General features: G+C 38.1%; 1 protein-coding gene across 2 annotated transcripts in view; it reads left to right on the top strand.

The window, feature by feature from the left end:
• Positions 1-15,539, top strand: part of GRB14 (growth factor receptor bound protein 14) — a 115,940-nt gene that overhangs the window by 76,519 nt on the left and 23,882 nt on the right. For both annotated transcript variants that reach the window (XM_077756761.1, XM_077756760.1), the window contains one exon: positions 13,679-13,800. In XM_077756761.1, coding sequence (XP_077612887.1) covers positions 13,679-13,800 — 122 coding nt within the window. The remainder of the gene's footprint in view (positions 1-13,678; positions 13,801-15,539) is intronic.

The following is a 15,539-nucleotide window of genomic DNA, read 5'->3' as shown; positions in this document are numbered from 1 at the left end:
TTTTCCAATAAATGTAGTCCAGTACTGTAAATTTATTTTCTCTTCCTTATAAATTTTCTTGATAACATTTCTTTTCTCTGGCTTACTTTATTATAAGAGTACAGTATATAATACATATAACGTCAAAATATGTATTCCTGGACTGTTGATGTTACCAGTAAGCCTTCCAGCCAACATTAGGCTATCTATTAGTAATTAAGTTTTGGGGGAGTCCAAAGTTACATACAGATTTTTGACTATAAGGGGAGATCTTCACCTTTATCCTCCACACGGTTCAAGGGTCAACTGTATACTGGTAAGAAGGCCAGAATTGAACCTTTTAGAGACTAAGCCAATTTTTTTTGCTTCTACATCAAATTACCTGTGACTTCCTGGATTGATCCTGGCCCATCTGTAATTTCTTCTGGTTGCTCATGCCCCTTGTACCACCTTCATGGTATAGTCTACTCAGTTATGAGGTGCAGTATTTGTGAGACCCTGAAGCATTATTGACAAGAACGTTGTGACTTGTAGGATAGATAAGAGTTAAGGGTTCTCTGTACTTTAGTTCACTTTAATGACCAAGATAAGCTTAGGAAAGTTTCAGAGACATTTTATGTCGTTAAAATAAGTGTGCTCCTGTTGTCTTCTGATCTAGTAACACACACCACAGATTCCTAAAGTCAGAAGGAGGGAAACTTGATATTCAAAATATAGTATGCCTATGGAATCTAAAGTCTGTTTTCAGAGTGACATTTTCTGTGGCAAAGGAAACTTCAATCTTATTAGTATTTGTAATATAAATGCATATGTGTGATAGCTACTATTAATGTGCATCTTATATGTCCAAGGCACAGAATAGAGGTTTAACATTAATCTTGATAGATGCTCTTATTACTTAGCCTCATAGCAACCCTGCAAGATCGGTTTTTCTAAACTCCATTTTACATATCGGAGTACAAAGACTCAGTGATGAAATACCTTGCCCAGAGTCAAACATTGCTCAGATCTAGGTCCTTTTAGATTCTAAAGTCTATGCATTTTCCATTGAAGTGAGTTTGTCTTTCCTCAGCCCCCTACACATCTGGTCCTGGGATTCTGTGGTTGGGTCGTCTCTGTCTACTCTGCATCTCTCTGTCTTACAGGCATGGTGTGAGTGCAAATTAACGTTTTGAACCCTCAAAAACATTTTTAGGTAAAATTTTCTTGCCAAATGGTATTAAAATTATTGGGAGCAAACCGATCTACCCCAGTTCACTTTATAGCAAGGCTAGTTATTTCTTTTGGCTGAGCAAGATCATGTTGGAAATTACTTCTCCTTGAATGTGTATACAGCATAAACGGTAACATGACTTTGGAACTTTGAATACAATATCAATATTTCATATCCTCTGGCAGTAATTATTAATGTGTGTTGCTGAGAATTTTAATAGGCAGAGTAAATCATTGAAGGCAGCTAAACATCCTCATTTTGTTATGACTCTCTGATTTGCCTGATTTTGGGTCATATTATGATGAGGTTCTAGCAGCACACAGTTTTATAGACATTGAATTTAAAACATCACTGCATCTACAAATATTTGCCCTTCTCTCACATGTTGACGTTTTGTAGCTGGTGTGTTTTACTTCATAGCCACTGGATGTCACTGTAGTTCCCCAGATGGAGCCCTCTGCTTTTACAATCCGTGTGAGTGACTTGAGAGGGGAGTGGGGTGGGGGCAGAAACTTCACTTTTAAGTCCTCTGGAACTTAATGGGATCCTTGTTTGTCTTGCTCCCATTTTGATTCCTAATTGAAGCCACGGTATGAAGCAGTGGCAATTAACACAATACCTCAAGCGCATACCTATGGACTCCTCGGGAAGAAGAATTAATTGTATTTTAGTGTCATTGCCGGGGACAGTGGAGAGTTCCATTGTGAATATCATTGTGGAGTGGCTTTAATAAGCAAAATGAATGACTGGAGGCTTTTAATGAAACCATTTTTATGTGTGCAGCTGTCCCCACGTGATCCCTTGAAGACAGGAGCCGTGCACAACAGCCACCTGCTTTGAAGCTGTTCCTTCACTTTTTCTTCTTTTTTACAAAGAGGCACAAGTGTTTTTCCTGTTGTCTGGAGCTGATACGTGGTTGTACTTTCAGTGCTGTTTGTAACCTGCCAGCCTCAGAATTGCGACCACTCTTATCACCAGTACAAATAATTGTGAAGCCTTTAGGTTATGTGGCACTGGGCTTCCTCCTCTACTTAAACTGACCTGAGCCCTGAGGAGACATGGTGTCCTAGTGGCACATGAAGACTGGAGGCAGAAAGTATGAACCAGTGGGGCACCTGCCTGGCTGGCTTAGTGGGCTGAGCATCCAACCTTGGCTCAGGTCATGATCTCATGGCTCATGAGTTTGAGCCCCGCATCCAGCTGGCTGCCAGTTCGTGAGTTTGAGCCCCACATCCAGCTCGCGGCTGTCTATCTGGAATCTTCAGATCCTCTATTCCCTCCCTCTCTCTGCCCCTTCCCTGATTGTGCTCTCTCTCTCTTAAAAATAAACAAAAAAAAACAAACAAAAAAAAAGGAAACATGAACCAGTGAAGAGTCCTTTAACTAAATCTGCTTCCTGGTCCAGCTGATTTTTCCTTCTCAGTGTTCTTGTGGCTTGCATTCAGATCTTATCATCTCTCTTCTCAGGTATTATGTTAGCCTTATTACTCGTCTCTAGATATTACTTGCCTCTAGATACCAAGGTTATCCTTGTGCATGCAGCCCTGATTCTTCTTGCTTTAGGGTCCAAGGTCCTTTACAGGGCTTATAGCACCTGTTACCTGACAGCTCTCCTATCTCCAGCCTTATGTCTCCGCTCTTCTTCCTGTAAGTTTACACATTAAAGAAGTGCCTGTAGTCGCCCGCGTACACTACAGTTTCCACTCCCTGGTTTTCTTGCTTGAGCTGTTAGGATTCTCAGCAAGTTTTTTCTCACGCATCTTTACCTGGCTATGCCCCTTCCAAAGCTTACTTGAATTTTAGTTAAAAATGGTACTAAGGTATAGTTGGTAGCCATTTCCTAAAAATACTATGAAAACAAAACAAGATGAAAACCCTCAGCTGTCCAAGCTGACAGCCAGCTAATGTGCCACGGTTTTAGAGGAGACGCTCAGCCTTATAAAGAAGAGTAGCCCCTTCCATCCGAGAGCAGGTAGGGAGACACGTCTGTCTCTTCTGTGTTCCAAGCAGCTGTTCCTTGAGACAATTAGGATACTTACTGGCACTACTGCTTCTTATACATCCTTTAGGAAATTGCAAATCCTGAAAATAACAAGAGTGGTGCAGGAAGCACTGGCTGTGATCATGATGGACTGTGTCCTAGGAGGAGATGTTCCCACAAGTACATGCTAGACTGAGGGGTGGGAAACAAGCAAATTTGGCCAAGAAATAGATATAGGGCTGTTCAAACAGGGTTATTTACAATACTGATGAATGAGAAAAATAAAACCTAATTCTATAACAGTAGAGGGATATAATAAATTAAAGTACATCCATAGGATATAAGTTATGCACCTTTTGATCATGTTTTTGGAGTTCTTCCTTTGAAGACTGATATGGGCACATATAAGATCGTAATGATGATTCATTGATTGAATGTATATATATATGTATACACATATATATGTATGTACATATGTATACATACACATATATATGTATGTACATATATATATATACAGTGTCTTCTAAATTTTGAAATGAAAAAAATATATATATTCATGTAGACCCAGAGAAGAAACAAGAAAGGATTATACTGAAATGTTAAGTGCTAATTCCTGATTGGTAAGTCTAAAAATGGACTGATTGTCAGCTGTCCATGTTTTTCAAATTTTCCACAATGGAGTTGTATTATTTTATAAATCAGAAAAAAGGAAACAAGCACAGTTTTAAAAACGTAAGAAAATTTAAAGATTTAGACATCTTCCTGAAGCTCCAAGTTGGGTCAATATCCCGTCTTCAGAGCTGCTGTAACACATTCTACAGCTATCTTTTTAAATTTTTTTATGTTTGTTTATTTTTGAGAGCAAAAGAGACAGCATACAAGTGGGGACAGGCAGACACACACACACACACACACACACACACACACACACACACACACACAGAATCTGAAGCAGGCTGCAGGGTCTGAGCTATCAGAAAGGAGTCCAACATGGGGCTTGAGCTCATGAACTGTAAGATCATGACCTGAGCCAAAGTTAGACGCTTAACTGCCTGAGCCACCCAGGCACCCCTTTTGCAAATATCTTAATAGTGACCATATTATTAAAACTAGAGTAATTCCATGAAAGCTGGATCTCTGTATACATCTTTATAAGCCAGGGTTTAAGACAAATAAATGGTTTCTGACCTAAAACATACTAAACTATAAGGTACTTATATCAAGCAGTTCAAAGGATGGATTACAATGTACATAGAAGGAAAAGACTTAGAAAAGAAGCCAAAGAAATCATATGCAGTGCTCAGACGGAAATTTATTAGGATGCATTTGGTAACTTAGAATTTATGGAAGCAGTTTCCAAACTCTGCAGGTATTTACTAGGCAGCTTGAGGTAATGTATATGCAAATACTTTGCAGAAAAGTAAGATTGCTATGAATACAAGCTGTGATCGGTCAGTCTGAGTTAATATGAAGACTACTTGAATTTGTTGAACAATGATCTGCAGGGCCTTTTTACCCATCAAACTAAGTGTCAAAATTTTCCTAATAATTGTACTCGGGGAGCTGACTATGGTGGTAGCAATTTTTCCAAAGGATCTCACTGGTATTAAGTAGATTTCTTAGGTTAAGGAAACTTTCAGAATTGAGCCTTATTTAATTCTTTGCTTCTCCAATTTTTGTTTTGCTTGGTCAGAAGCTGTTCATTTTTATCTGAAAATAAGATTGACAAAATGTATGTAGTTTCTACCTAGCCCAGAGAAGTACAAGGATCATTTGTCTCCTGGAGTTTCCTGTAACAAAGGTATACAAAGAATTGTTTTCTGGGTGAATTAGAGGTAAAAGCCACTTTTGTTTCTTCTCTTATCAAGTGATGAGAAGAGTAGGGAATCAGGTTTCTATTTGAGCCCCACGCTGTACTTTCAGTAGATTCAGTGAAGAAATCCAGGCAGAAGGTCACAGGTGAACACTTTCCATTCTGGGAGGATTGAGGTTTTGTTTTTTTTTAAAAGACTTTGAAGTGAAGTGAATCAACAGTTTCAGAAGAAACTTCTTTCCTTTCTTTTTTTTCTTCATCTCCTTTTTTTTTTTTTAAAGAAAAAGTTTCTGAAATTAAATAGAAACCGAATTTTATGTAGTTGTTATTATTTGGTAATGTTTCAATGTATTGCCATGACACTTCACCGATCTATCAGAAACAAAAATGAAACTTAAAGTGATATGAAGCTTTTGTTTTAGTTTTAAGAAAGCTTTTCTTTACTCTTTTGGAGACTTTCCCCCCTTTTCTCTCTCTTTTTTTTTTGGGGGGGGTGCTGTTTTGAAGTGATTTAAGAGAGCTTCTCTCCTATTTTTCTACCTACATAGAAGTGTTATATAGTCCTTGTCATTCACTTTCTAGTGCCTGAAAAACACTTTAAAAAGTTTTCTAAGCAGACTTGTGTCTATCAAGTTTTAATAGTATATTTTAATATAATATTTTAGATCAAGTTATGAAGTTTTAAAAATAAGGTCTTTAAAAGAGCCATGATGAATTTATGAGAATGTTACCTAGAGTCGTTTATCAAAAGGCAACCCAAAAAGTCTATGAATTCATTCTGGGTGACAGTTCTTAATATCATTGCTGTCAAGTTTTTGTAGAAAAGAGCTTCTAGTTGCAGAATTAATTTGTTTCTTTTTGATCTTTCAAATGTGCCTTCTAAGTTACACAATGGGATCCTTTGGCTGGTTAAAATCCACTTGGTTTTAGAATGGCGCCAAAGAGGAAGCGTCAGTAAGAAGTTAATTAGAAGCCCTCTGGACCAGTATTTGTTTCATTTTTTTCTCAGGTCTCAGTAATGATGTGCTAGGCCTAACCTAAGCAAAACAATGCTGGTCTTCCTCAACTTTTCACCCCCTATAAACGTTTTTGTTTTCCTCTCAAAGTTATCCATGTAGGCGTCTTGTATCTTCATGTTGAACTCCTCCCTGTTAAGATTTGTATTTAGTTAGGTGTCTGCCTTGAAAAAAAGAAACCATGAATCTTCTGCAAGATGTGATTAACTGATAACCAATTATGCCTTTTAGGGTTATTTGAATTATTGTAACATTAATCCTTTAATGTAATGAGACTTGTTGCAGGATGGTATATGACAGCACATCCAAATTGGGATATGAATGTATAAATTGAAAATGCTTATTAATATAATACAATTTTGAAAAGCCAGATTCTGTACTGGGAAAGTTTTATCTCCATTACCAGGGGAGTGTATGACATGAGAACCTGTAACTGCATGTGATCCTCTGGGCTTTGTTTATCTGATTTCTTGTATGTTCTCTGGATTTTCAATAGAATATCAAGAAATCCTCTTTGAAGGATTGCAAAGTATGTCTTTCACTTTCTCACGTATATACTCTAGTTAGTCTAGCTTTCTGTGAAAAAATTTTTCTTCTTAAGATTACCAGAATATTTTCCTGATGCTTGTAATGCGTTACTTACACATGTGGTATTAAAGTTCCATGAAATTTTCTGCAAACACTATACTGTTTCTTGTTCCTTCCTAGGTCAGTACTCTGGGCTTTGTCTGCATGTAGACTACTGCTTGGTTGGTGATCACAGATAGTACTTGATAGTGCTTTTCATTACACACTCGTCACAGCTGTTCAAATACAGCTTGGCTTTTCTACCTTTTTTGTTTTATTTCCTTTTTGAGGGTAGTCCAAATTCAAGTGATTTATGTTACTGAGGAGCCTGAAATTAAGTCCTCCATTAGAAACAACCCCGGGCTNGGCATGGAGGAGGGCACTTGTGGGAATGAGCACTGGGTGTTATGTGGAAACTAATTTGAAAATAAACTATTTGTAAAAAATTAAAAAATAAAAAACAAAACAAAACAATACAAAACAAAAACAAAACAAAAAAAAAGAAACAACCTCAGGCTGCACGTAGTCCCAGTTCCAGGAAAAGCCTCAGCTGAGGCCACCCTAGGACCGCCCTCGGATCTGCCAATCAAAAGAAATGTGTAACATTCCTGTAGTGTTGGAGACAAGTCAGGGCTGGGAGCTGCAGGTAGTTACTTTGTACAAACTTGCCAATCAATCACCGCTTGCAGAAGCCCCAGGTAGATTCTCTGAGCCCACCTCATAATTGGTCATTTCAAAAGATTCTCAAAGGTCATGATTGGGTCCCACCACACGTAATGGACACCTCACAGATACTGAATGGTCAAAACGGTTACTATGCTGTTACTATGGGTGCTGTACAATTATGATTGGTGCTTATGTAATGATGCAAAACGTACAACGTGTGCACGGTAACACCCCCATCTTTCCCCCATAAAAACCCTGCTCGCCACTGTTCGGGGCTTCACTTTGCTGCCGCTGTGCTGGTAGACGGGTGAGCCCCTGCTCGAGCTTGTAATAAAGCCCCTTTTGTACTTGCATCAGTGACGGCTCCTTGGAGGTCTCTGGGGACTCGCAATTCGGGCATAACATTACTTTCATGTGAAGTTAAGACTGATATGATTTGAAATCTTGCCCATTATTTTCCTTCCCCTTACACTCAAAATGTGGCTTATAGACTTAATTAGCAAATATTTATTGACACATTTCAAAATAAAAGAATTTGAGGCAGTTAAAACATGAGAGGTGCAGGAACATGAGCGAGGATGCTAGTTGATATGGAAAGAATGAGCAGGATGTAAAGAGGCCCTGCAGAGGCTGCAGGGGGTGCCCTCAGGTGGGAGTGTAGTAGAGGCAGAGGCAATTCTTGCAGAAGGAAAGCATTGACTTGGGATGAGACACGTGGCTGCTGTTCAAATCCTGAGGTGTTCACTGTTCTGAAAAATGGAAATATAACTCTTGTTAGACCGTGATATTACTTTACCTACAGACCGGGTGGCTCCGAACGACAGAAGTGTAATCTGTAACCTTTCTGGAGGCGAGAAGTCTAAAACTGATGTCACTGGGCCGAACTCAAGGTGATGGCAGGGCCAGGCTCTTTCTGGGACTTTAGAGGGAATCCATTCCTGGCCCATCCAGGCTCTGGTGGTCGTCATCATTCCTTGGCTTGTGGCTGTGTTGCCTGAGTCTGCCCCTGTGGTCACATTGCCCTTTTGTCTTCTGTTTGGGTCACATCTCTTTCTGTCACTGTCTTCTAAAGATCTTTGTGATGGGATTTACAACCTACCTCAATAGTTCAAGTAAATCTCTTCCTCTCAGTATCTTTAAGTTAATGACATCTGAAAAGACTTTGCCACATAAGACAACACTTATTCTTTGGAGCCATTATTCAGCCCACTGAAATATTGTAAGAATTAAATATAGGAGTGAGAAAGGTCTCAGGTGGAGACTTAGAAAAATGTAACTTCCTTTANATTTATTTATTTATTTATTTATTTATTTATTTATTTATTTATTATGGATTGTTCTCAGTCTTGTTGGGGTTAATAATAAATTCAGGTTCTATAAATGAGTTAAATAATCAAAATGTTCTCAGTTGCAAATTCAGACCTGCTTTCAGTTCTGCAACCTTCTGGTGAGGCATTAAGTCCCAGGACAAGTGTTTGCCTAACTCTTGTCTGGCTGTTCATGTTCTGTTCCTCTCAAGCTTATTGACTGTACCATAAAGACCCCTTAGTTTGTGCTCGTCTCTTAGCTCTTCTGTGTACCTGCTGGCAATGTGGTACTGTTGCCATGCTCTTTCTTCATAGTGGGTTGCCACAGACTCATCCGCGCTGATGTCACCCTCATTTATGACTCCTCCGCCATGCTGGATGTAGGGCTTCTATTGGAAACTAGATGTCTCTGAAGGCTACCTTCTGGTTTGAGCCACATTAAACCCTTAAACTTACCTGGTGTTTTATCACCATCAACTCATCATCCTGCAAGCATTCTCATTCAGTAATGCTTGGGATCTATGCCATCCACTTATTATTATCTATCTCAGTCTCTACTCCATCCTTTCCTTCACCAACCCCTTAACTATAACTCCTTTCCTAGAAGATAGAAGGTGGATTCTTGTATGAGGCAAGCAAGGGTTTGCTAGGCATGATTCTCCCCAAGCACTTAAATTTGCCAAAGATTGGTAAGGTCTATTGTGAAGTTCAAAAGGTCTATTGTGAAGTTCAAAAGCAGTGAAAATGCATTTCTGTAATTTTTCTCCTCTTTGTATAGTGAGGTGAAGGCAGAACATATGATGTGTAGTGGTAGAGAGGCAATGGGTACAACGAAACACAGGTTGGTAAAACAAATTAGCAAACATTTTGCTGGCTACATTGAAATTTTCTTCCTGTGCAGTTGCAAAAAAATATGGATATCATGCCTAGCAAATAGTATTTTTAGTATGAACCTGGCTTTCATAAGCTTGAAAATACCAGCTGGTTTGTGTGAGAAGTAGACCAAACTAAGGTTGGAGAGATTGTTAGGGATGTGACTTCCCATTGGATATCTCAGTGATTGCTGACTCCCAACCCACTTCTCTTATAGTCTTTCAAACTCATTAATATCAACATAGTCCTTCCAAGAGCTTGGGTGGAAGACCTTGATGTCTCCCCTAACTACCCTCTCTTCCATTTCGTATCCGATTGGTCAGCCGATTCTGTTGGCTCCATCTTCAGATGTCAAATGTATGGATGAATGGCTCCATCTTCAGAATATATCCAGATTCTGCCTGCTTCTACTGCTGCCACATTTCCATTGCTGCCACTCTAATCCTAGCCATATCATCTCTCCCCTCATTAATTGCAATATTCTACTAAATGTTCTTCTTCCTTCCACCTTTAAGCCTTTTTTTTTAAGTTTTTAAATTTTATTTTGAGATACAGAGTGAGAGAGAGTGCGTGTGTGAGTGGTGGAAGGGCAGAGAGAGAGGGAGAGAGAGAAAGAATCCCACGCATGATCAGCACACTGTGCTGTCAGCACAGAGCTCTACATGGGGCTTGATCTCACAACTGTGAGACATGACCTGGTATGACCTGAGCCAAAATCAAGAGTCAAGTGGCTCAACAGACTGAGCCACCTAGATGCCCCTACCCTGAAGCCTTTAAAATCAGTTCTCAGCAGCTGATGCAATCCAGTGAAAATATAAGTCAGTTCATGTTAATTCTCTGTTCAAAATGACTTCTCCTCAAACTCCCAAGGAAAAGCCAGAGCCTCACTATGCACTGCAGAGTCTTTCCCAAGCCTCCTCCCAACTTATCATCATTGCTTATCTTACCATTTCTCCTAGTACTTACCCCTTAGCTCACTCAACTTTGGCTGCATTAATCTCCTTTCTGTACCTCAAACCTGGAGCCTTGCTCTTGCCTCGAAGACTTTGGCCCTGTTCTTGCTGTAGGTGTCTGCTTGGCTCACGTCCCCTTTTTGGGTCTTTGTTCAAATATTACCTTCTCAGTGAGATCTATCCTGGCAAGCTGTTGAAAATGAGTTCCTTTCCCCTATGACCTCTTCTTTCCTGTGCCCTGTTCTATATTAGGGTATCACTGCCTTTTAAGAGTTATATTTTATTTATAGTCTGTGTCTTCCCATTAGAATTAAAGCTCCATGAGGAAGAGATTTTTGACTGTTTTATTCACTACAAAATTCCAAGCCCTAGGATGAACATCTGACACATGGTAGGCCTTCCAGAAATATTTGTCAAATGTATGGATGAATGAATGGTATAACTGCTAGACTCCATGGGTTTATCCCATAGGAAGTAGGAAGTAGATAAGCTTTTCGAGCAAGAGTCATGTTGACACATGTTTTATGAAGTTTGCTATGGTATCAGTGTCCAGGTTGGATTACAAGAATAAGAAACTAGAGGTTTGGAGATAAGAAAAGGTGAAGGTCTAAACTGAGACTGTGATAATGGGAATTAGTGAGGGGTTGTTGGTTGTGTGAGAGACACTTGGAGGGAAAATCGCTGATATCTGGGGATAGCAAAAGTGGAGAATGTGGGAGTGGATATAAAGAGGCAATGGACGTAGGAGAATTTAGGAAAAAGCAGTTTAAGAGAGAAAAAGGAAGAAGACTTTGTTTTCAAGTTTATTTTTTTATTTTGATAAAATGTACATAACATAAAATTTACCATTTTTAAGAGTATAGTTCATCGTCATTATGTATATTCATATTATTGTGCAACCATTATCCTATCCATCTGCAGAACATGTTTATCTTCTCATGGTGAAACTCCAAACCCATTAAACAATAACTTCTTATTCCCCAGTCCCTGGCCACCACTGTTCTACTTTCCATCTCTATGAATTTGTTTATTTGTCCATTCCATAAATGGAATCATACAATATCTATTCTTTTTTTTTTAATGTTTTATTTATTTCTAGGAGAGAGAGAGAGAGAGAGAGAGACAGCGTGAGCAGGGGAGGGTCAGAGAGAGAGGGAGTCACAGACTCTGAAACAGGCTCCAGGCTCTGACCTGGCAGTCAGTACAGAGCCCGATGTGGGGCTCGAACCCACGAACCGCGAGATCATGACCTAAGCGAAAGTCGGACGCTTAACCGACTAAGCCACCCAGGCGCCCCTAAAATATCTATTCTTATGTCTTCTTATTTTACATATAATATCTTTTTGGTCCATCCATGTTGTAGCATGTATCATTCCTTTTTAAGGCTAAATATTCCATCGTACATTTGTACTATCTGTTTATCCATTCATCTGTTGGTGGGCAGTAGGGTATTTCCACCTATTGTGAAGGATGTTACTATGGCCATTGGTGTAGATATCTGTTCTCCATCCCTGCTTTCACTTCTTTTGGTTAGATACTCAGAATTGGCATTGCTGGAATTGTTTAATATTTTGGGGGAACCACCATACTGACTCTGGATTTAGACAAAACTGCGTACGAGGTGGTGGAAAGTCTAGCAGCTGGAACTAGAGTGAAAGCAACTGTGGCCAGAGATTCCATCTCAAGGAACTTGGCAGATGGGACGGCTGAAGAGGAGAGAGTGAATTGGTTTAAGAAAGAGAAAGAAAAGATTTGAGCCAATGATGATATCTGAGGAGAGAGGAGGCATGGGAGCTTGTCGGTGAGACAGAAAAAGAGCAATTGGAGTTAGGAACAGAACCCAGAGTGTTGATACTCACTTAACTTGAACTCATCCATATTCATTGAGCACTCTTACAAGAACTTCCTTTCAGATGAATAAACTTCTATTTAAGTATGACATTACTTTCAAGGGTTCGGGTGTTGTAGATCACAGATCACTACTGAGTGTTGAATGTCTGAGACACAGATACTTCCCAGAATGGTTCTAGAAGCACCTATAAATAGCAGAGGAATTCTACATTCCTTAGTTGGCTGTTCTTCACTTCCTGTTTTGCATTAATAATTTCACAGTAACTTTCCTTTACCCTGTTATTGAAGTATGACCTACCTTAAGAAAATTGAACAAGCCATATCTGGACACCTCAATGAACTCTCAAATATTGCATGAACTTGGATATCCAACACCCACAACAAGAAATAGTATTTCCCACACCCAGTGGTTCCCCTCATATCCGTACTCCCTCACCCACTATCCCTATTATCTTAATTTCTAACACCACAGATTTATTTCACCTGTATCGAATTTCATGTAGGTGTAGTCATGTACTATGTACTACTCTTTGTGTCTGACTTCTTTCATTTAATATGTTTGTGAAATTCACCCGTACAGTTGTGTATTGTAGTATGTATTTGCACTGTGTGCTATTACACAAGTTCTTCATTCATTCTCAAGCTGATAGGCATTTGGGTAGATTCCAGTTTGGGGCTCTTTGAAAATCACTGCTATAGACATCAGGTTTCTTACTAAAATAGGAATTGTGCATGTTATGTTCACCTCTTTAAAGTTGTCATTGCCATTTACATTTAAGTACCTTTCCTCCTAAGTGCCTTCCTTTCCTACCTAATTATCTTCATTGTTAATACAAAATATAGTTGCCTGAACATTAGCTTGGAAAGCATAAAGCGCCATAAGAAATTAGGTTTCTTAAAATTGTATGTGCTTACATTAAATTTTTTCCTTTTAAAGCATTTATTTTAATTTTTCTCAACTCTCCAGATTATGTATTTCAAATACATTTTGAACCTGTCAAAATTTTTCATCTATTAATGGGGTGAATTGTTCATCCTTGAGGCAAATATTTTAATTTTGGCATCATGATGAGCTGGAGAAAAAGAATAGCTCCTGAATTCTTAATGCAGATTTATTATCAAACTTAATTATAATTTACATAGCAATAAAAGAAATTGAGAATTACCAAAGAGTGCATTGTGATATTTTGTCATTTTTCTCCTCAGGTTAGAGTCTGCTTTGGTATAAAAATCAACATTACTAATTCAAGGCTGCTGAAAATATTATCAATCTGGCTATCCTAGAATTGAGTTGAAATTTGCTATATTTAGTAAAGATACTCACATATTTTATATATTTGTATGGATACATGTATCCACATATATTTCTTTCTACCTACTTATTTGTCTATCTATTTATTTGTCTCTACATCCATGTGTCTATCTGTTGACATACTCATTGATACATTCCTTACAGAAAGAACAATAGAAGACCACGAGCTGGTGATTGAAGTGCTATCTAACTGGGGAATGGAAGAAGAAAATAAACTATACTTTAGAAAAAATTATGCCAAATATGAATTCTTTAAAAACCCAATGGTAAGTGAAATCCCATTAATAGTTTTAGAAAATAAATGAATCTGTTAAATTTTATTTTATTTTATGTGAAGAAAAGAGTCACTATAAATAAAATGTAATTTCCTATTTGGTAAATCGTAGATAAGAATTCTGTTCCTTTAAAATCATAATCATGTTTTTTTCTTACTTTACCAATGATTAGTCAGCATTATCATAGAAGTTCAGATAGTTTTGGGAAGCTATTTCTTCTTTTTCTTGCTTTCTAAGAAAACTATACATTTAATTTGGGGAATCAATTATTAGATATCCTCAAGCGGCTCCAAGTATTATAGTTTAACACTTTTCACAGAATGTAGGGAATTTAAATAAGAACATTTCTAAGGTAAAAACAGATTGATTGTTTGGAATGTCATAACTTAGCCAAAAATTTAAGATTGACGTGATTCTTGCTGTTTCAAAATGTTTTTTCAGTTCAGTAATTACTGAGCTAAGTAGAAATGAGTTAAAGACCAGAGCATTAACCAATAAATACTTCTTTCGTTATAGTGCTCTTTAAAAGAAAATAAATGTGTGTCACATTCCTAGTGAAGACTAAAGATCTGCAGAAGTCAGAATAGCCTCTGGGCTCATTATTTTAAATTGTTTTTGTCTCTGTAGCTATAGCATATTTTTACACTAAGTTTTGGATAATTGGATTGAAATGATCCTTTATGAAACATATATGATACATACCATAATAGAATATTTTCAAACCCTGAAAGACCTCTTATGTTCTCTTTTATTTGAACCTATTAATAAAAACATAATGGGATGACCTTTGACAAAAAAGTAAAAGAGTCTTAATAAAAAATAAATACAATTAGAATTTGAAGGGAAACTATTTTCTTATTGTGAATCTTCGTTTAAAGTAAGAATTTAAAAGTATACTTAAAGGCATATGGTTTAGTGCTTGGTTTTGGTTGTATATTATTATTATTGTTATTGTTGTTATTATTTAAACAAGTTTGTACACTCATTTTGTGGACCTAGAGCAGTGGTTCTCAACTGGAGGTGTTTTGACAATGTCTGTAGACATTTTTGCTTGTCATTACTGGGCTGGAGGGACAGAGGGCTGTTGGCAGGGTAAAGGCCAGGAATGCTGTAACTAATAATCTATACACAGTATTAGAGCAAATATAATAGAGCTATTGTAAAACCCTGTCCTTTGAGGAAGAATAGTAGTCTATATTTTCCCGAACTTGGCTGATTATAAAAATTACCTGGGGGAGGAGAGAGTGCTTATTAAAAGTATAGGACCCAAGACCTATCCAGACCTATGGAATCAGACACCCCAGGAATGAGGCCTGGAACTTCCTATTTTAAACAACTGTTCTAGGTGAATTTTATGATTAAACAAGGTTAGAAAAAGAGCAGATTGAAAGGACTGGACTTTTAGCTCCCTGGCCCTGTTGTAAGCCCTGGCTCCTCTACATGTGGCTGTGACCTTGGGTATACCCTTTACTTCTATGAGCCTTGAGGTTGTGAAATGAAGTTGATAATCCTCTAGTACCTGCCAGAGTGGCTGCAGGACTCAGGGAGAGATGCTGGAACAAGCACACTGTCATCATGAAAGCTGTTTTGTAAGTTGACATATATGGATCTCTCTGCATCTGTATTATCCGAGGGTGTCTGCTAATCTTTGGGCCCTACCCATCCCTTCTCACTAAGATACATGAAAGTAGAGTCCAGGAACTGGCATTAGAAAAGAAAAAAAAAAAAAA

Source organism: Crocuta crocuta, unplaced genomic scaffold, assembly GCF_008692635.1.
Source record: "Crocuta crocuta isolate KB4526 unplaced genomic scaffold, BGI_CrCroc_1.0 scaffold359, whole genome shotgun sequence".
NCBI classification, from domain to species: Eukaryota; Metazoa; Chordata; class Mammalia; order Carnivora; family Hyaenidae; genus Crocuta; species Crocuta crocuta.
The sequence above is the reverse complement of the archived record's forward strand: the minus strand, read 5'-3'. Positions and strand labels throughout refer to the sequence as shown.